Source organism: Trifolium pratense, linkage group LG2 (assembly GCF_020283565.1).
Source record: "Trifolium pratense cultivar HEN17-A07 linkage group LG2, ARS_RC_1.1, whole genome shotgun sequence".
Classification (NCBI taxonomy): domain Eukaryota; kingdom Viridiplantae; phylum Streptophyta; class Magnoliopsida; order Fabales; family Fabaceae; genus Trifolium; species Trifolium pratense.
The window spans coordinates 20,336,939-20,359,539 of record NC_060060.1 but is presented as its reverse complement, the minus strand read 5'-3'; the positions used below and the strand labels follow the sequence as shown (position 1 = coordinate 20,359,539).

The window sequence follows — 22,601 nt, the reverse complement described above, 5'->3', positions numbered from 1 at the left end:
AATTATCAAACCTTCAATTACTAGAATTTTATTCACCGTCAGAGAGAATCCTTCCTTACGGATTTCATCAATCCTATGGTTTCCGTTCAAACTCAACAATTTCTGGATTTTTAAAAACGAAAAGAAATTAGAGATGATTTTGTGTTTCAATAGAAATTACTCATACTCTTTAAACTATTTATGACTTTGAATGAAAACCCAGAAATTGTTTTAAGTTTGAAGTTGAATTCTAGATTGGTTTTATATAAAGTTGGATGATGATATGCATTAGTGGCAATGCCACATTAACAAAATTAGCCTTAAAATGGAATGGGGGATCAAAACTCAAAATAAAATAAAATTGGGGGACTAAAAAGTTGGTTTTTAAAATAGGGGGACCAAAACTTCATTTTTTTAAAAATAGGAGGATCAAAAGTGCATTTAAGTCTATTTAATATTATAGAGAATCACGGTTAAAATGCAAAACTTTAATCAAGGTTGTGTTGCATAGAGCTGTCAAAACGGGCGGCCCGGCCAATTTCGGGCCGGCCCGGTCGGGCTTCGGGCTTCGTCGGGCCGGGCTAAAAAGCCCGGATAAAAAACAGGCTACCAAAATTAGTGCCCGAGCCCGGCCCGGTACGGGTAGTCGGGCTTTTCGGGCGGCCCGGTTTATCTTCTTTTTTTTTTTTTTTTTACTTTTAGTGCTCAAACTCAACTATATAAATAACATTAATAATTCTCGCGCGTCCTATTTTTTACTCATCCGCTATAAATATTATATAATTGGCGCGCGCCGTATTTTTACTCATCCCCTATCTACGAGTTTCTCGCGCGCCATATTTTTACTCATCCACTACCTACGAGTTTCTCGCGCCCTATTTTTACGCATCCGCTACTTACGAGTTTCTCGCGCGTCATATTTTTACTCATCCGCTACCTAGGACTTTCTCGCGCGCCCTATTTTTACTCATCCGCTACTACGAGTTTCTCGCGCGCCCTATTTTTATTCATCCACTATGTACGAGTTTCTCGCACGCCCTATACTTACGAGTTTCTCGCGCGTCATATTTTTACTCATCCGCTACCTACGACTTTCTTGCGCGCCCTATTTTTACTCATCCGCTACGTACGAGTTTCTCGCGCGCCCTATTTTTATTCATCCCCTACGTACGAGTTTCTCACGCGTCCTATTTTTACTCATCCGCTACCTACGAGTTTCTTAGGTGCCCTATTTTTACTCCTGCTACTTAAGTAGCAGACGGTATTTTATAATTTATATTACAAACTAATTTGAAATCATCCGAAACAAATTATTTATATTTATATTTATATTTTATTTTATTTTTAATTTTAATTTTTTCGGTCTTGCGGGCCGCCCGCGGGCTATTCGGGCTAGCCCATATTTTAATCGGGCTTTGTCGGGCCGGGCTAAAAAGCCCGGAAATAATTCGGGCTAAGATTTTCAAGGCCCGAGCCCGGGAAAAAATCGGGCTTGGCGGGCCGGCCCATTCGGGCTAGCCCATTTTGACAGCTCTAGTGTTGCAGTCATAGAAACATAAAAACCTTGATGTCATGTTCAATTTGTAGTCAAATAATCCTACCCTAATTAATTGATAGAAAGGGTTTAGATCATAGTTGGAGGACCAATCACGCGTGATCTTTGGTATTGCTTAGAATTATGGTCAAAATGTCAAATATATATAGTTGATGCGACTTTAATCGAAATTGCATTGTGGTCGTAAAAACATCAAAAACCTTAATGTCATGGTCTAAACTACACTCAGACTCTACCCCGTCTTGGAGGCGGATTCTAGGATATTGTCAGTATTATATAATTTTCATAAAAAATAAAATAAAATTTCTGAGAAAAGTTACCGATATTTTTTTGGGAAAAAATTTTTGAAAAAAACATTCCCGATTTTTGGGGGAAATTTTTTTTCGATTTCAAATAAAAACAATTCCGGAGTTTTTTCTGGAAAAAAGTTCCGATATTTTATTCGGAAAAAAATTTCGAACATTTTTCGGAAAATTATTTTTTGATCTTTTTTCTGGGAAAAGTTCCGATATTTTTTTTTGGAAAAAAAGTTCTCGATTTTTTCGGGGAAAAATGTTCTCAATTTTTTTGAGAAAAATTAATTTAAATTTGGGCCCCAATGATTTGGACATAAAATTTGGTTGCGATAAACAACCAATATTGCTGATACAAAATAGAGTAAAAAAATATATATATAATACTGACAGTACACCATAATATCATGCATCTCATTCAATCCATTTCATCCAATTCCTAAAAAATATGTTACATTGGTGAGAAACCTATTAGGGTCTCCCACCCTAAAATCCGCCCCTCTTCGATGGCATCTAACACAAACAACAAAAGAAACCAATTAGAAAACTGTTGAAGAAACAATGTCCTCTTTGTTATTTTTCCTTTCTCTAATGTTTGTTAGCATATTTTTGTGTAACAAATTAATTAGTCATCCATATGGTGGACCACGCTGTCAATGTCTTGCAAGGCTTATATAAATTCTTCTGCAGAACTCATGTGTGTGTCTCTTTTACCACACAAAGCCAAATAAGAACATTATTATTATTAACTAAAAATCTATTACCCGCTCAAACTTCAACTGGATTTAGCTCCAAAATATAGTAAATAAATTATTAAATAAAAATTAAAGAACAAAGACTTTGCATATATAAAATTGGACCTAGTTGGCAAGAACACGTGTTATTATTATATTATTAGTATATTAATTCTTAAGGCCCAATAGTTACGCTTATATACAACGTCTTTATTTTGTAGTCTCTTTTACGGATGTTTGTTCATGTTGTGTAAAGACCTAATTATTATAATAATATAGTATTTTCTGTTAAGAAAGAAAAAAAACCAATATATCACAATCCAATTTTATCAACCTCACAGTAGAAGGGGTTGGCAGTATTCTAGTTGTTTGAGGACTAATATTGTAATTTGACTTTCCTTCTCCGATTACATCTAACAAATGTGTTAATGTAACCAATCGTTAATTGGTTTAATGGTGGTTGGCGCTGAATTTGGTAGGGAAGACAACGATTCAATCCCCGCAACTGCAATTGGAGGGGGCTGAAATCATTTGATGACAGAACCGACCCGAACCAGATTAAACTGGTGGGGAAAGCAAAAAAAAAGTGTTAATGTAGCACTGTTATTTTTTTTTTTTGCAATAAAAAAAATGGTAATATTAGTTGAAACTTGAGAGTAATTTGACAATTGAAAAAATAAAAATCTTAATTGGTAAACTTGTTCTTAAACTGTGGTTTAAAAACGAATGGTTGTACATTGCAGCGGTGGTACTAAAGGGTATTGACGGATTTGGATCACTGCAACAGTTATGAAAATTATTAGATTTAGTGAGATAAATTTTTCATCTAATGATTTTATCTCTTGTAGTCATTCTCGGCATATCTTGTGCTAAGGAGGCTTTTTGTTAATATATCTCATTTTGACTTGTTTAAAAATACAACGTGGTGCAAAATTGTAAGGGATTTATTTCTAGAAAATGTTACTCCCTCCGTCCCAAAACTTTAGTCTTTTTGGAGTTTTGCACGGAGATTAAGAAATGATAAGTAAAGTCATATTTACCCTTACTTTATTAAGAAAGAAAAAATATATTTAATTAACGTTTTAACTTTTGTAAGGATACAAATGGTAAAATATCATTAAATGTAAATTGATTTTTTAAAAGGACTAAAATTTTGGGATAAAATTAAAAAGATAAAAAGATTAAAAATTTGGTACGGAGGGAATATTAAGTAAGAAATTCATTTGCAAGAAAGACATATATGACAATGACAAATTATAATCATTCTCTCTCCCATCCTATGTATGCATGGTTAACCAATTTCTTTATTTCTATTCAACTGAACTTAAAATGAGTAAACAAATTTTAGGTTTGGGTTTTTAAAACGGTTTAGGTCCGTTTAACCGGTTTATTTTGGCTGAAATGGTTCAATACCGGTCAAGATTAATTCATATATCTGAGTTATGAAATTAAACCGGTTAATTTAACCAAGTCATGGAATGTTAAACATGTTTATGTCCTCTCTCTAAGTTTACTACGGAGTACTATTCATTCGATGAATCTATATCCAAACCCATACAAATACAAATTTAGTTTTGATTAAGATACCGAAACTTAGGTGATTATTTTTTGTTTCTCTTTTGTTCTAGCTTTATTTTTGTTACTATTTTTCAAGTAGTGTTCATGGTTCTAAATCGCATTGTGGTTACAATGTGAATACTTGCCGTATAAGTAATACTCTATATCAGTTTATAATAGCATTTTACCTTCTTATCTATGTATCATTGAATTACATTGATTCCTATATAAGAAAATGACTTTGCGTTTGAGAAGGATGAAACCTTGTTGATACTTGTGAATATGGGATACCATTTTGAGGAAGCTAACATCTCGAATGGAGAAAACCTCGTCACGCTCTTTCATTCACGATTTTTTGTTCTCGTCGCTTCAAAACCTCGTTCCTTTTCTCTATGATAGTTATTCATAGATAGAATAAACCATTAATTTGGTTTCTGAATTATCAATTTTTTTTCATTAATTTAGTGTATAAACTAAATAAATAGTCCTAAAAATATGTCAATTTAATCCTTGAAATACGTCTCTTAATTAAGTCCTTAATTAAAAGTAATGGGTTTTTGCTAACGAGTTCCCCTAGGACACTCTTTAAGCATTTCATTTAAAGAAATTATTATTTATTCAAAAAGTAAAATATTTCAATTCTCAATGCGTTGACTTCACACATTTCCACAAAAATTTCACAAAAACTTACTACTATTTATTGTGTTTAAAGAGTATTCTGGAGACACTCGTTAGCATTTCCCTAGCATAGACTAAATCGAAAAATTAAAAATACTTTAGTGACTACTTATTATATTTATAGATAGACTAGAATCCTTTTATTAAGAAGTGTTACATCGGATGAGTTGCTCTGGACATGAATTTATAAGCAAGAGGCAACCATCATCTTACAAGCCGATTTTGTAGGGTTGAATTAGACTCAACTCTCAATTCTAAGATGGTATTAGAGTCTCCTCCATGATCCCTGCTATCAGGTTTATGATCGGGCCACCAGTAATTTATATTCGCGCACCAAGCCCAATAATGTTGGGCGCAATGAAGTGTGTTAAGAGTCTCACATCAGTTGCAATATGACATGAATATGTTTATAAGTGAGGACAATCCTCACCTTACGAGCCGGTTTGGTAGGGTTGAAGAGGCATAACTCTCAATTCTAAGACCTATAAACTTTGATTTATCAATGACTAAGATTACTCACATTTACACTCTAAAGTGATTGCTCAAATTTGAAGAGCCAGATCCTATATAGTTTCCATACTAAAATTAAAGAGTGAGTAATAGTTTAGAAACTAAATTGATAGTTTATTCTTATAAATGTGATGTGTTGTTACTCTTATAAATATCATTAACATTTTTTAAAGTAAATTTGTTTGGTGGTGGTTCTTTAATATGTTGGGTTCTTATTGTGATATTTGGCAGGTTCATTTAAAATCCACCTAATTGATAAGAACTATGATACATCTGTTCATACACAATAGGTGTGACTTCCAATCATATCAAATTAGTTATAAGTATCAAATAATTTTCTTAGAAATGTTATAACCTATGCTTTGCAGGTAAAATATCATCCTTCCAACTACACACATCCAACACATCTAAATGGCAAAATTTTACAAGTGTCAAGCTCACAATCAAAGTTGGAAAAATCCTAGGTGGCCTAAATGACAAAATTTTTGCTTCTTTGGGTATCAATTTGAATTTGGTTTCCCTCCTTTAATTGTTTCAGCAAATGGGCCATAACACATTGGATCCATTGCAATAAGCCCAATATAAACCGGCTCATCCAATATAGACCGGCCCAAGTGAAACAATTTGTTAACGGCCAAAAAAAAAATGAAGAACAAGCAGAGGCAGAGGGTTCAGAAGCGTGTTCCATCCGTCCCTTTCATTCTGTCTGATGCATCAGTCTTTGACTACCATTTTTGGCTAATCTCATCCTGATAATATTTCTTCAACTTTATAATCAAATATCACAAATACTGATTCATGAAATTTCATCTTCTCACTCTGCATATATCGGGAGAAATCCCAATCTTAACCCTTACCTATATTCAAATCTCATTCTGTTTTATGCTAATCTTTTGTTGTCTTTACATGAAGCAATCTCCAAGGTTGAAAAAATGGCCATTTCAGTGATAATTTTGTTTGTGGTTGCAGGTTGATTCAAAATCTATCTCTGACCAACGAAAATACCACCAAATACATACATCGATTCAACAAAAATTCACGGTAAAGGTGAAAGGTAAAACCCTAAACCCAAATTGAAATTCGAATTTTGAAATTGCTGATAATCCCGCCTTTAGTTTCATTAGATTTATTCATTTGTTAGTTGAAATTAGGGCTTCATAGTTTGCTATATAAAGGGGTTAGGGGTCAGTTGTGAAAATGCGCCGCAAGCAATTCATTTGCTTGCACTTCTTTTCTCTCATCCTTTGTTGGTCTTAATTATTTATTTAACCAAAATAATTTAATATTGCAATTTTTAAAAAAGTATTTTAAAATTTACTTCTGTTTTCAAATGGCTTTGATGCGCTGTAATCCAACATATTTTTCAAGCATTTCAGAGATTAATTCAGACAAAGCTACATGGAATTTTAAGGCAAAAGTTATCAGGCTTTGGGAAGTAAGTGATTTCAATCGTCCTAACAATCCTTTTTCAATCGAAATGGTATTGATGGATTCTGAGGGTGAAAGGATACACGCAACTATAAAGAAAACGCTAATTTATAAGTTTAAAGATGATTTGATGGAAGGAAAAGTGTATAGTTTTGAAAATATGGGTGTTTCGACCAATGGTGGTGCTTATCGTACCACGCACCATCGTTATAAATTGAACTTTCAGTTTGGTTCATTGGTTCAAAGACTTACAAATGTTGATGTTTCTGGGTCTCAGTTTAATTTAGTTCCTATTTCTGATGTTGTCAGCGGAGGTTATGACACTGATTTTTTAGTGGGTATGTGATTTCCTTCTTTTTTTTTTTTTGTATGTTCATTCTTTTACAAATTGCTGTCTTTTTAAATCCTGATAGTGTTTTTGTTAATTTCAGATGTTATTGGTGTTTTGACTGGTGTGGGTTCTGAGCGTGAGATAACCAATCAAAATGGAAGCAGCACAAAGCTTAATGTTGTGGCCTTGGAGGCAGATGGGTATGGACCTTTATTACCTTCCATTTTTAGTCAGTTATTACAATTAACAAATAAATGTAAGGATACACTTTAACTGAGTTTATAATTTGTTATTAGGCATAAACTACAGTGCACTTTGTTTGGACCTTATGTTGATGAACTTAATAATTTTCTTGCTTCTGGGGATCACACCAATGCTGTTATGATTGTACAACTTGCAAAGGCAAAGACTTTTCAAGGTTATATGACTAAAACATGAATATTTTTTTTTAAGTTGTTATATATACAATAATGTTAATGTTAATAATATATGTTTCTATATATGTATATTTTTTTTTGCATATCGATACTGAAGTGATTGATATGGAATTTGTAGACAAGATTCATATACAAAATTGCATGAATTGCACCCGGCTGTTCTTTAACCCAAATTGTCAGGAAAGTATAATCTTGAAGGAAAGGTGTGTCATTGATATATTTTTATATTATATTAATATTATAGTTTAACTTAAGTATTTACAAACTATTATCTGATGATCCTTATTTTTTTGTCTATCAAGCTTGCCTGAAAGTCTAGAGAGTCCTTCTCCGATGACGCTTACCCAAATCACTGCTGAGCCGGGAGTTAGCCCACTCGATGAGTTCCTATTCAACTCACCAAGAATCACTTTGCAAGCCATGAAAGATGCTACAAATGTAAAAATTTCATACAAAAAATATTTTTTAATTTATCTGCTCTTTCTTATAAAGTGATATACTTCATTACATATATTATTTTTTTTTAGGAATCCGTGAATGTTGTCTGTGCAACTGTCAAATGGATCTTGAACCCTGAATGCTTCTGGTACACTGCTTGTGTTTGTAACAAATCTGTTATTCCAGATTCAAACATGTTTTTTTGCGACAAATGCAATAAGCATGTGTTGAAGGTGATACCTAGGTACTTAATATCCTCTTATTGTAGCCCTTTGCTGAAATTTATTTATTTATTTATATATTAGTATAAATGTTGCTTCTTCATGTTATCTTACTTTTATATTTGTTTCAATGTTTAAGGTATTGCATGAAGGTTGTTGGAACAAAATTGATTTAAAAATGTTTGCCCCTAAATCTATAAAGGTTTTGATGATAACAAAGTATTAATAAACAATTGGAAGGACTAAAAATTTATTTTAAGTGCGCAGATATAAGCATCATATAAGCTCTGAGTGAAGTTCAGAGGATGTGAATTCAGAAGTTCACAAGCGCTCAGAAGATGTTGGACTTCAGAAGATTCAACATTCAGAGGATGAAGACTTCAGAACTTCCTGTCTGTCTACAAGCTTCATCAACCTCTGAAGATCTCTTTGAAAGCTGTGAAAGATTCCTTTCACCAGTCAACTCTTCTACCAATGGAGAAAAGGACCTTTCAAGCTTGATCAGAACAGCTACTCTCATTTTGTCTGTCCAATCTTGAGAACGTGGGTCATCAGACTTGTTAGCTGAATAAGGAAAGTCTTCTCTGTACATGGTCAAAGTATCTGAAACTCTTACTCAGTTTTAGAAACAACCAAACTGCATCAAGACAAGCTGCTTGAAGACAAAAGGTTATCTACTTCAACGGTCATTTCTGCAACGACTCTTTTCTTGTCATATATATACTAGAAGGATCAGTTGTATTGAAATATAACATTATTAAGGAATTGACAAGCGCTGAACAAACTCTGAATTCTGTATTCAAGCTCTGAACCTCTGATCTAGTGTTTTTGCACTTGTAGATTCAAATACTTTGTACTCATTGTATTTGTGCCTTTAGGTTCTCCTAAGAGCAGTTGTATACTTTCATCTACTTTACTATTTATAGTACTTGAGGAAACTTAAGCTTGTGTGCTTAAGTGTGAAGTCTTAAGCTTGTGTGCTTGAGCATTGTTGAGAAGTCTCTTGCTTGTGTGCTTGAGCAGGTGTAATCTTGTGTGATTATAGTGAACTCCCTTGGAAGTGCAAGGGGACTGGACTACTCTCGTTTTGTGAGAGGAACCAGTATAAACTGCTTGTGTGTTTTTCTCTCTCTCTCTTATTATTATTTGTGTTATTTATCCGCTGCGAACATAGTTGAGTTAAGAACTTGAAAAAGTTTTAACTTAGCTAAAACACAATTCAACCCCCCCCTTCTTGTGTTTTCACACCTTCAATTGGCATCAGAGCACCTGGTCTGTTACTTTCACTTAACAGTGAGACAGTAAAGATCTTGTGAGAACACTATGTCTGGAGGAGATGATAGTAGTACTAGAACTACTGGTGAAGGTGAGGCCAGTGGTGCTGGTGGTGGTCCTAGAAATGCCTTTGGTTATGACTACTTAAGTAATGAATCACATGAACATAGTGGCAATAGAAAAGCCCCTATATTCAATGGTGATGCTTCATTATTTGAGTGGTGGAAAGAGAGACTGTACAGCAATATTACTGCTATTGATCATGAGTTGTGGGATTTGGTTGAGTTGGGAGTAACTTTTGAAAACTTGAATGAACATGGTAGGTTGTCCATGGAAAATAGAAAGTTACTCACACCAGCTAACCTAAAAATCTACACAAAACATCATAGAGTAAAGGACATTGTTGTTGGTGCTATTAGACATGAGGATTATGTCAGAATAGAGAACAAGTCTACTGCTAAATCTATCTTTGATTCTATGTGTGCTACCTATGATGGTAATGAAAAGGTTCAAGAGGCTAAAGCTAGTCTTTTGATAAGGCAATATGAACTTTTCACTATGCAACAAGATGAAAACATTGAGACTATGTTTACAAGGTTTCAAATCCTTGTATCTGGTCTTAAAGCTCTTAAGAGAAGTTATTCAACCTATGACCATGTTCAGAAGATTCTGAGAAGTCTTCCTATTGCTTGGAGACCTAAGGTCACTGCAATAGAGGAAGCTCAAAATCTCAAGACTCTGAGTCTTGAAGCTCTGATAAGCAATCTCAGAAGCCATGAGATGGTTCTGGATGCTGACTCAGAAACTAAGAAGAAGTCTAAGTCAGTGGCTTTACAGTCAACTAAGACTACTTCTAAGGCTCTTAAGACTCAGCTTCTTGATATTGAAGAAGAATCTTCTGCTGATGGTCAAGAGGATGAGATGAATGAGGATGAGTTTGCGTTATTCACCAAGTTTCAGCAATGGAACAGATTTAACAAAAGAAATTTCAGAGGAGGAAACAGCTCCAGAAATTTTGTCAGCAAAAAGGATGATCAGAAGAACTGCTTCAACTGTAAGAAGCCAGGACACTTTATTGCTGATTGTCCAGAAATGTCTGCTAAAGACAAAAGCAAAAGATACACCTCAAAGAAGCAACAATTCAAGAGTAAACTGAGAAAGAGTCTGATGGCTACTTTTGAAGAGCTATCATCTGAGGAAGAAGTTGAGGAAGAAGAAGAAGCAAATCTAGCCCTGATGGCTTCAACTGACTCAGATGTAGACTCAGACGATGAATCAGAATCAGACTCAGAAGTAACTGATGAGGTATTTTCTGACTGCTCTAAATCTCAACTCATAACTGCACTTAACAAGGTCATTGAGAAACATCTCAGAGTGTTAAGTAAACAAAAAGTTTTACAAGAAAACCTTAACACTCTGACTGAACAAGCAGAACATTTTCAAGGTCTATATCAAGAAACTCTGAATAGAGTAAATGATCTTGAAAAGGGTTGTGCTGTGTGTCACAAACCTACTGATGAGCAAGAAATGGCTCTTCAACAGTTTGTGCATCTCAACCTTGGTAAGAGCAAAGCTGCTAATCTTGTTTATAATGTCATGAGACATAGAGGAGAGGGACTTGGCTATGAATATGGTAGAACATATTCAAAGCTAAAGACCTATCCCAAAAAGGTTGGAAAATCTTGGGTTTACTATGTTGTACCTCAGAGTGAAGAAGGAAAGAAATTTGGTACTCTGGAAGATGAGGATAATAATCTGAGAGATTTGGGAAATGACAACTCAGAGGAACCAAGTTCCTCAGGATCTGGGAAGAAAAGCTCAGAAGATAAAAGCTGTTCAGAACTTGACAGTATTAGTTCAGATGTTCTGAAAGTTTCAAAATCTGATGCTTCAACTTCTGGAACCAGAGGAATTCTAGTTCATGAGAAAAGTCAACCTAAAAGCTCAGAGGTTTTTAAAAGAAAGTCAAACCTCAAACCTCAGAGGCAACATAGGACTAAGGTTATTTATGATTCTAGAGTCAGTAAATATAACCAGTCAAATCAATGGACTGGTGATAAATACAAACTCTGGGAGCATAAACAATCCAAGTCCTGGAATAATAACAGAACTCAAACTAAGAAACATTTTCAAAAGAGTTATTATTCCAAACCAAAATCTTTCTCTCACACTCAACAACACAGTAAGCATTTGTGGACTAACAAGCGTGGACCCAGAAGATGGGTACCAAAAGCTGAAATTATGTATCATTCAGATTTACCAACTAGGAAAGGATATGTCCTACCTAGAGTTTGGAAACAAGTTCTATGCAAAGGAAGAAGGGCTTATGTCCTTGACCAATGGCTGACAAGTTCTCAAGTGAACAATCAGAACTTGATCAATGAAGAGGAAGAATATTGGGATGACTTTATCATTAACTGTGATAAAGAGTTCCATCGTAGTGATTAAAGTTGTTTCTCATACAGCCTATCACTCAAAGAAGTATCATGAATCATTCATGGTATCTGGATAGTGGGTGTTCAAGGCACATGACTGGTGACAAGCAACTGTTCTCCAAGCTAACCATGAAAGAAGGAGGTTCTGTTGGCTTTGGAGGTAATCAGAAAGGAAAGATAATAGGTACAGGTACAGTAGGTAATTCCTCCCTATCTATTAATGATGTTTGGTTAGTTGATGGACTCAAACATAACCTATTGAGCATAAGTCAATTTTGCGACAATGGTTATGTAGTTGTCTTTAATAAGGAATCATGTACTGTGTCTAAACAATCTGATAACACCATGATATTCAAAGGTCTGAGAAAGAACAATGTTTATAAAATTAATCTTTCTGATTTGAATGAACAAAAAGTGATGTGTCTTTTGACCTTGAGTGAAGAAAAATGGATCTGGCATAAGAGGTTAGGCCATGCTAACTGGAGGTTAATCTCTAAGCTTAGTAAGCTTGACCTTGTCAGAGGTTTACCTAAAATTAAATATCACTCAAACACACTTTGTGGTTCATGTCAAAAAGGAAAGATTACAAAGTCATCTTTTAAACCTAAGAACATTGTCTCTACCTCAAGACCATTGGAACTTCTTCACATTGATCTTTTTGGACCAGTTAACACTGCTTCAATCAATGGAAAGAAGTATGGATTAGTGATTGTTGATGACTACAGTAGATGGACTTGGGTAAAATTCCTAAGAACAAAAGATGAAGCTTATGATGAGTTTAGCATCTTCTGCAAACAAATTCAAAATGAAAAAGGCTACACTATTTTAAAAGTTAGAAGTGATCATGGTGGAGAATTTGAAAATGAACCTTTTGAAAACTTTTGTGAAAAATATGGCATTTTGCATGAATTCTCTTCTCCTAGAACTCCTCAACAAAATGGGGTTGTAGAAAGGAAGAATAGAACTCTGCAAGAAATGGCCAGAACCATGATGCATGAAACTAAAGTAGCAAAGTTTTTATGGGCAGAAGCTGTAAACACAGCATGTTATGTTCAAAATAGAATCTATATCAGATCTAAGTTGAACAAAACTGCTTATGAATTGTTCAAAGGAAGAAAACCTGATATTTCTTATTTTCATCAGTTTGGATGTACATGTTACATCTTAAACAACAAAGTCCATCTAAAGAAATTTGATGCTAGAGGTTATAAGGGTATCTTTATAGGATACTCTGAACGCTCAAAAGCATACAGACTGTATATTTCTGAAACACATACTGTGGAAGAAAGTATGCATGTCAAATTTGATGACAAAGAGCCTGACCAAGTGTCAGAGCTTGTGGAAGGTTTATCTAGATTTCAGGTATCAGAGGATCAATATTCAGATATTCCAAACTACTCAGAACATCCATTCTCTGAAGTACCTCTGAACACAATAGTTCCTACAGACTCTGAACAACCAAGTACTGAAGCATCTGCTGAACCTGATGCTGATGAGTCTGAAGATGATGAGCCCCCAAGAAATACCTTCAAATACAAATCATCACATCCAGAGGAACTGATCTTAGGCAACAAGGATAGTCCAAGGAAGACAAGATCTCAACTGAGAAATGAGGAATCTTTAGTTGGTCTTATCTCAATGATGGAACCATCAAAGATTGATGAAGCTCTGAAAGATGATGCTTGGATTGTAGCAATGCAAGAAGAGCTGAATCAATTTCAAAGGAATGATGTGTGGACTCTAGTGCCTAAGCCTTCACACAAGAACATTATTGGAACAAAATGGGTATTCAGAAACAAGCTGAATGAACAAGGTGAAGTGGTAAGAAACAAGGCTAGATTGGTTGCACAAGGTTATAGTCAACAAGAGGGGATTGACTATACGGAAACCTTTGCACCAGTTGCTAGACTTGAAGCAATCAGGTTACTTCTATCTTATGCTGTTAATCATGGAATAACCTTATATCAGATGGATGTTAAGAGTGCCTTCTTAAATGGTTTCATTTCTGAAGAAGTGTATGTTAAGCAACCTCCTGGTTTTGAAGATGTCTCAAACCCTGAACATGTTTTTAAACTGAAGAAATCACTGTATGGTCTGAAACAAGCCCCAAGAGCTTGGTATGATAGACTCAGTAATTTCCTTCTTGAAAAAGGTTTTGAAAAAGGAAAGGTTGACTGCACACTCTTTAGAAAAACAACCAAAGAAGATATTTTAATCATTCAAATTTATGTTGATGATATTATTTTTGGTTCAACTAATGCTGCTTTGTGCAAGAATTTTTCTAAGATAATGCAGGATGAATTTGAAATGAGCATGATGGGAGAGTTGAAGTTCTTTCTTGGAATTCAAATCAATCAGAAGAAGGAAGGAACTTATGTTCATCAATCAAAATACACCAAAGAACTTCTGAAGAAATTCAATCTAGAAGACTGCAAAATAATGAATACTCCTATGCATCCAACTACCAACATGGGCAAGTCAGATGATGAAGGAAAGGTAGATCAAAAGGTCTACAGAGGTATGATTGGTTCCTTACTCTATCTGACAGCCTCTAGACCAGATATTTTATTCAGTGTTTGCTTATGTGCAAGATTCCAGTCAGATCCTAGAGAATCTCATCTTACAGCTGTAAAGAGAATCTTTAGGTATCTGAAAGGAACAACTAATCTTGGACTTCTCTATAAGAAATCCAATGATTATGTGCTAAATGGATTCTGTGATGCTGACTATGCTGGAGATAAAATTGAAAGAAAATCCACAAGTGGCAATTGTCAATTTGTTGGTGAAAACCTTATCTCCTGGGCTAGTAAGAGACAAACTACTATAGCTTTGTCTACAGCAGAAGCAGAATACATTTCAGCAGCTAAGTGTTGCACACAACTACTCTGGTTAAAATATCAGTTAGAAGATTATCAGGTAAGCAGTAACAATATTCCTTTATATTGTGATAATACTGCAGCCATTCATTTATCTAAAAATCCTATCCTACACTCTAGAGCCAAACATATTGAAATTAAACACCATTTTATCAGAGATTATGTTCAGAGAGGCATTATAGATATTCAGTTTGTTGATACTGAAAATCAATGGGCTGATATATTTACTAAAGCCTTATCTGTTGAAAGATTTGATTTTATAAAGAAACATCTGAACATGTTTTCAATCTCTGAATGAAAAATTGTTTTTGGCAATTAAAGTGTAAGAGGTTATGTATATCAGAACTTATGATTCAGAACATCTGAAACACAAGCTCTGAAGTACTTGACTCTGATAGAGAATTTTAAATAACTCAGAGGCTCTGAATTATTTTAGTGGGAAACGTTCAGTATTCACTGCTGAACAGTTGTCCATTTAAAATAGCAGTTACCGAGTAAACTTTCTGCACGTGGTCTACGTGTGTCAGGTAGTGGGTGGTTAATGATGATTTTTGGTATTCAACTTTTTGTCAATTAGCGTAACTTCCCAAATTTGCTATTTTCGTGTTAACTGTACTCATTTAAATAAACTTACACAATACACTTGCACACTATTCACTTTCACAACCTACACTTTCATATTCTCTCTAAACCTCCAACACAAACTTTCTTTCTCTCTCGTTAGTCTTCCAAACCTTACCCTAATCTCCAACAATGGCTGGTACTTCGTCTTCTTCGTCAAAAAGGATTCCACCGTTCATATTCAAGAATCTTCAGATCGTTGGGAACGAGATGGAGTTTCCAGAATCTGAACTTACTTTTCTTTCAGAGAAGATGGTTGATTTCGATGGTCTACAAGCTAATGGGTTTGATGTTAAAAAGTACTTTATCACTCAGGGATGGGATAAGTACTTCGACATGCTTAATGGTCCCATTTATCCAGATTTGTTGAAGAAATTTTGGATGAAAGCAAAGGTTTTTGATAAGCATGAAGCTAAGAAGGAAGAGCTTGCTGCTATTGAGAGGAATCCTAGTCTGAAAGGAAAAACTAGGAAGGAAATGGGTTTGCTGGATTATACAGGTGTACAGATTAGGTCTAACATCTGTGGAATGAACATGGCAATCTCGCCTATTCATCTCAATGCTCTTCTTGGTCTACCTAACTCTGGGATAGAGTTAGATGTGTTTGAAAAGGATACAAGATACAGGGATGATCTTCTGCATCTCATCTGCACAGATTTCTCTTTGAAAGGGAAGGTCAAGGGTTTGACTGATGAATGTAGAGTTCTCTTCAAGATCATCCTAGCTGCTATCAGTCCAAGGGTTGGTGGGACTGATACAATCTCCTGGACGCATCGTCATCTGCTGTACTTTCTTCTGACTGAAAAGAAGGTTAATCTTGGAGATTACTTTTTTGAACGTATCTGTGAAGCCATTTTTGCAAGTAAATCTCAGAGGAAAACTACTATAGTTTATCCTAGGCTGTTGTCTGACCTTCTGCATCAAGGTCATGTTGTTCAGAACTTGAGGAAGTTCCACCCTGAATTGGTTGAGAAGAGGTTCTATCCAGAAATTCTGAATGCTAACTTTCTGTCCAAGATGCGTTTGATTGCATCTAAGCCTGTTGCTCCCCCACAAGAGTTCACTGTTAGGCTTGAGGATCGTCTGTATGTCGCAGGCTATCCACTTATATCTGAAGCTGATGCTGAGCACATTATTCAGGACTATTTGGAGGTGCTCAGACAAGAAGGATTTGTTGTTGATAGAAGTATGATTCCTCCTGCTCCTGTAAGTCAGTATAATCCTAAGAGGAAACCAAAAAGAAAGGCTGAAGCTCAAGATGATCTACCAAAGCCAGATCTTCTGGCTCAGAAGAAAGTTAAAGTTGAGCAATCTATGGCTGAGCAAAGAACTAAGAGGAAGCATGAAGAATCTGCTGTCAAGGCTGCTGAAGGATCTTCTAAAAAGCCTATGGTTGTTGAAGTTGAAAGTTCATCTGAGGAATCTGACTCTGAAGATGACACTGAGTCTGATGAAGAAACTATTGCTGAAAGCCTTCGTAAAAGACCTGCTCCTATTCCTAAAGATAAAGGTAAGTCTTCTAAGTATGTTTTTAATGAAAATGAGATTGGATTAGGTTACACCAAACCTCTCAAAACCATCTTACCAACCTCTGATATTCCAACCTCTGATAACCCCCTATCTGAGCTTGAAAAACATCTGAGCCCTGACCCTCTTAATAATCACCCTTTTTCTCCTGAAACTCAACACAAATCTAGCTCACCTCCAAAACCTACATCACCTCAACCTGAACCTCAACCTGACATTCCACAATCTGAACCTCAACCAGATATTTCTGTCATTAAACCAACCTCTCCCACAAAACAACCTTCTCCACACAAATCTCCTGAACCATCCCCTGAACATAAATCACCTGAACCATCTCCTGAACATGTTCCCCCTGAATCCACTTCTGACATCTCATCATCTGAACCAACCCCTGAACCTCATTCTAACCCAAGTGCTGAACATGCTTCTCCTGAGCGTATTCACACTTGTGCTCCCAAGCCTTCAGAGGTAGAAGTTGTGATTATTGACAACCCTACTCCTGAAATACCTACTCTCTCTACCATTCCCAATCCTTCACCATCATCATCCAACACTTTTAGAAATCTATCCACTCAATTTCATGAAGACTTGCTTAGATTATCTACAATAAAGGACAGGTTCTTAGTTTGTCCTTCTGATGTGGATCTTGAAGTATCAAGCATTAAGGCAAGGCTTTGCAATGCTTTGGATGTTGCTGCTGCAAAGGTTAAGGCTGTTATTGGTAAACGGGATCTGGAAGGTATAAGCTTCATGAGGAACAATCTAGCTAGGGCTGAGTTGAAAAGGTTAACGCCATTCAATCATGAAGAGCATGAGCGTGCTAAGCTTGTTGCTATAGCTGCTGCTGTGAGGCGTTTGTCTGAATTTCAAGATTGCTGGGTTGATTCTACTCTTCTGCAACGTCTTGAGGATCAAAGGATTGAGACTGAACGTCTGGAAGAAGCTGCTGCTAGAGTTGCTGAGTTGGCAAATGAGCTACCTACTGAGGATGCCACAGAAGAGGATGTACTGGATGTGCTTGCCTCTCAGAATCAAGAGGATGTGCTGATGATAGACTATCCAGAGGAAGGAGAACCCTATGATAAAGGCAAGGCACCTATGATTGAAGAACCAGAACCTGTGATTGAAGATCAAGCTCCTGCTATGGCTGATCAGTTGCAGATTTTTCAAGAAGCACTGAGGGAACAGCAAGAAGGTCTAGAACGTCAAAGAGCTGCTCAAGAGACATTGGAAACCAAGGTGGATGGTTTAGTTTCCAATGTGGGATCCTTGAATGACAAATTTGACCAACTCTTAGCCTTTCTTAAGAAACCCTAGGATTCTCTGCACATGTTTTTAAGTTTTCTTTCTTTATTATCTGTTTATCCTCTGAACAATTTTCTTTTTAAGCTATGTTTGTTTTATTAATTATGTGGTTTGTTTTATATTCTGTTTGTTTTGCGTGTGATTATTTTTCTTGGTTAAATTAGAACATAAGAACACAAGATGCTTTCTAAAAAAAATTTTTATTAATGATCTGATAATGTAGAGTACATTGGTAAAAAGAAAAAGAAAAAGACAACCTAATCCTAATCAGATGGATAAAACTCAGAAGAAATCTCTGATTTCTCCTCAGCATCCTCTGATGATATTTCAATGGGATCTGGGTTTTGCTCTTGTTCTTCTTCTTCTTGTTCCTCTTCTGGAACATAGCTAGCCAAGAACTCCACATAGTCAGCATCATCTTCATTCTCCTCAGCTTCTGAGTCTGATGAGATGATTATTATCTCAGCATCTTGTGGTTTCTTGTTGTCTTTTTTATCTTTCTCTTCGTCTTCGCGTTTCTCTTCGTTCTTCTTTCTCTTAAACTCTGCGATGCGTAAACTGAATCTTTTCATTATTCCAACTTTCTCTTGCTTCACTTGTTTCTTCTTGTTTTTATGTGAAGCAGGCATGTTCACTTGTTCCGTTTTATAAACCCTTGAGCGCGTTGGTTTTCGCTGTTGAAATTAATTCACCTTTGTAACAACCACTCTCCTTTCTCTTTGACTGTCTTGGTTATATAACTTTGTTTTACTTTTTGATAATGACAAAAGGGGGAGTAGTTACGCATTAATTGATAAGTTCCAAAACTGAAACCACACCTTTTATCTCGCTTTTATCTGTTATATTAAAAGTTGTTACTTTTAAGTTGTTTTACGTATTTCAAGGAGGAGACTAAGTTAGTTGAAACTGAAATAAATTTCATAAGTAAGGATAAGTTAAGAGTGCAATTTTAACTTAGCCTTATGAGACTTAGGGGGAGAGCTTGCAAACCTCTCACTCTGAAGAAAGATATGAAATTTGTTTTATTTCAAAACATCTTAATCTTATACTAAATTAAAATATCATGGATAAAACATAAAGTTCAGACTTTATGGAGTATCAATCTTAGGGGGAGCTTGCAAACCTCATAAACCTAAGAGAAACATGATAAGTTAATTTAACAACAATTGTCAATTAATACTTATGTTTGTCATCATCAAAAAGGGGGAGATTGTTGGAACAAAATTGATTTAAAAATGTTTGCCCCTAAATCTATAAAGGTTTTGATGATAACAAAGTATTAATAAACAATTGGAAGGACTAAAAATTTATTTTAAGTGCGCAGATATAAGCATCATATAAGCTCTGAGTGAAGTTCAGAGGATGTGAATTCAGAAGTTCACAAGCGCTCAGAAGATGTTGGACTTCAGAAGATTCAACATTCAGAGGATGAAGACTTCAGAACTTCCTGTCTGTCTACAAGCTTCATCAACCTCTGAAGATCTCTTTGAAAGCTGTGAAAGATTCCTTTCACCAGTCAACTCTTCTACCAATGGAGAAAAGGACCTTTCAAGCTTGATCAGAACAGCTACTCTCATTTTGTCTGTCCAATCTTGAGAACGTGGGTCATCAGACTTGTTAGCTGAATAAGGAAAGTCTTCTCTGTACATGGTCAAAGTATCTGAAACTCTTACTCAGTTTTAGAAACAACCAAACTGCATCAAGACAAGCTGCTTGAAGACAAAAGGTTATCTACTTCAACGGTCATTTCTGCAACGACTCTTTTCTTGTCATATATATACTAGAAGGATCAGTTGTATTGAAATATAACATTATTAAGGAATTGACAAGCGCTGAACAAACTCTGAATTCTGTATTCAAGCTCTGAACCTCTGATCTAGTGTTTTTGCACTTGTAGATTCAAATACTTTGTACTCATTGTATTTGTGCCTTTAGGTTCTCCTAAGAGCAGTTGTATACTTTCATCTACTTTACTATTTATAGTACTTGAGGAAACTTAAGCTTGTGTGCTTAAGTGTGAAGTCTTAAGCTTGTGTGCTTGAGCATTGTTGAGAAGTCTCTTGCTTGTGTGCTTGAGCAGGTGTAATCTTGTGTGATTATAGTGAACTCCCTTGGAAGTGCAAGGGGACTGGACTACTCTCGTTTTGTGAGAGGAACCAGTATAAACTGCTTGTGTGTTTTTCTCTCTCTCTCTTATTATTATTTGTGTTATTTATCCGCTGCGAACATAGTTGAGTTAAGAACTTGAAAAAGTTTTAACTTAGCTAAAACACAATTCAACCCCCCCCTTCTTGTGTTTTCACACCTTCAAAGGTTAGGGTTATTGATCAGACGGATTCTGCCACATTTGTGATATTTGACAAAGATGCAAGCTCTTTGTTCCAAATGAGCTGTGCTGATATGTTAGATGACATCCAAAGGGTAATATTCTGATTTAGTATAATATGTGTGAGTTTTATTAAACATGTTTTTCATATTGATAGTGTTTTCAATATGTTCTTATTTTAGGTTGCTGGTGTTGGAGGGGTGCCATCTCAATTAACTAGCCTGATTGATAAGACTTGGTTGTTTAAAGTGGAGACTAAACCTTCAAATAATCCCAGATTTGAACAGACATTTAAAGTCAGAAAGATCTGCACCGATGCTAACATAATCAAGCAATTTAAAGACAAGTGGGATCATGAGGAAGCTTCAATTAGCAAGCTAAACAATGTATGCAATATCTAACTCTATACTACATTTTTTTTACCATTGTCTTCCAAACAAATTGACTGATTAAATTTTTTATTAAACTAGGAGGTTGGTTCCTTGAGTACTTTGATTGGCAAAGGGAAGGATGTATTAGTTTGTGGTTCTACTAATATCTTATCTGAGGTATGCTATCATGTTAAATACGTTGAGTGTATATAAGTTTTTGGCAAGTCCATAGCACCAATATTTAATGTTAATTTGTTTGTCTTAGGATTCACTGTCATTGAATGAAAGTAACTCCAAGGACCAAGGAAAGTCAATTATTTGTGATAATACTCCTATTGCATGTACCCAAGATTTAATGTGTAAATTTTCTTCTACTGTTGTGGACCTTGACGATCCTTCTCTTGACACTTTTATTTGCAACAAAGATGGTGGTGATATAAAGAAAAGTGATATGTCTTCAAAGGTAAATTATGTCTATGATTGGTTGACATACTTTTATTTAGTTACTGTTATGTATACAGTTAGCTAACATTTTTTTTGCTTCTTGCACTTGATAAGCTTTCAATTGCTGCAAGTAGTCTAGAGGGAGGAGGAAAGGACATAGTTGTTGAGGCGGTTGATCTTCAAAAATCCGTTGGAACAACGACCAAAGAAGAAGCTGTTGGAAAAACTTATAGTGGAGTTGTTCATAAAGATGAATTTGTGGCCAACAAAAACATCAAGGTTGTTGTAAATATATTCCTTAATTTACCCATTTTATTTTTTATATATAATTATATGACTAACTATAAGTTTGGATGGTTAGGAAGAGAAAACATTGGCTGGATGTGGAGAAATGGCAAAAGGCATGGTCATTGAGGGTAGTTCTGTTGGAAAAATTCAACAAATTAAGGGAATGACAAGATCTGATGTTGTCAATCTTGATGAAGATATTCATGAGTCTGGTTCTAGCATGGTAATAGCTCTTAATCAAATTGGTTCAACTGACATTAAAGCAATCAAGGGAAAAAAAATAAGCAAGAGAATTTCTCCTGAAAAGCAAGATGAAGATGACAATGCACCTATCAAGCTTTTGAAAAGAGCAATCAAAATTGAAAAGATTACTTAGGATTTAAGTGTGTGAGATGGTGTTAGGTGGTTTTGTATTTGTTGAACTTGATTATGTAATTTTGTTGGCCCAGGGTAGTTGGTCTATTTTGAGGTTAATTTTTTTGTTTTAAGATAATCAGTACTATCAAATGCCTATTTAGTAAAAATGGTTTTAGTTAAATTTCTATGTTGTTTTGTACTCTTTGGCCCAGTGGCAGTGGGCAATTAATTAGGTATATAATTAATTATGATTTCGTGTTATTTACTTGCCTTATTTCTGGTTTTGTTATTTTTTTTTATTTGATATAATCTTATTATTTGAAGCCTACAAAGTAATATAATTTTTAAATGTTAACAAAATGGAAGATATTTATCTAAAAATCATTACCTTCCAAAATTATTTAAAAGTATAATCTTAACATTTAAAATATTAGTTGAAATTTTAAATGTTTATATTACGATGATAAGTAAATAAAACACGATGAAAAAATAAATTTTTATAAATTCATATGCTACTATTATATTAAATACCCATTATATCAAATAACTAATATAGTCTAATTAAAAAAATGAAACAATTTAAAAACATTGACAAAAACATTTGACAGGTGTCAA

General features: G+C 35.1%; 1 protein-coding gene across 1 annotated transcript; it reads left to right on the top strand.

Moving 5' to 3' along the window:
* Window positions 1–5,951: 5,951 nt before the first annotated feature.
* Window positions 5,952–22,247, top strand: LOC123904350. The gene is made up of 16 exons (XM_045954028.1): window positions 5,952–6,023; window positions 6,276–6,360; window positions 6,683–6,741; window positions 7,012–7,072; window positions 7,166–7,265; window positions 7,362–7,483; window positions 7,621–7,705; window positions 7,805–7,940; window positions 8,030–8,184; window positions 8,301–8,313; window positions 20,514–20,621; window positions 20,709–20,912; window positions 20,997–21,074; window positions 21,163–21,360; window positions 21,456–21,620; window positions 21,703–22,247. Exons 1-16 carry the CDS (start codon window positions 5,952–5,954, stop codon window positions 22,003–22,005), a joined length of 1,944 nt encoding a protein of 647 aa, XP_045809984.1. The 3' UTR covers window positions 22,006–22,247.
* The last annotated feature ends 354 nt before the right edge of the window (window positions 22,248–22,601 follow it).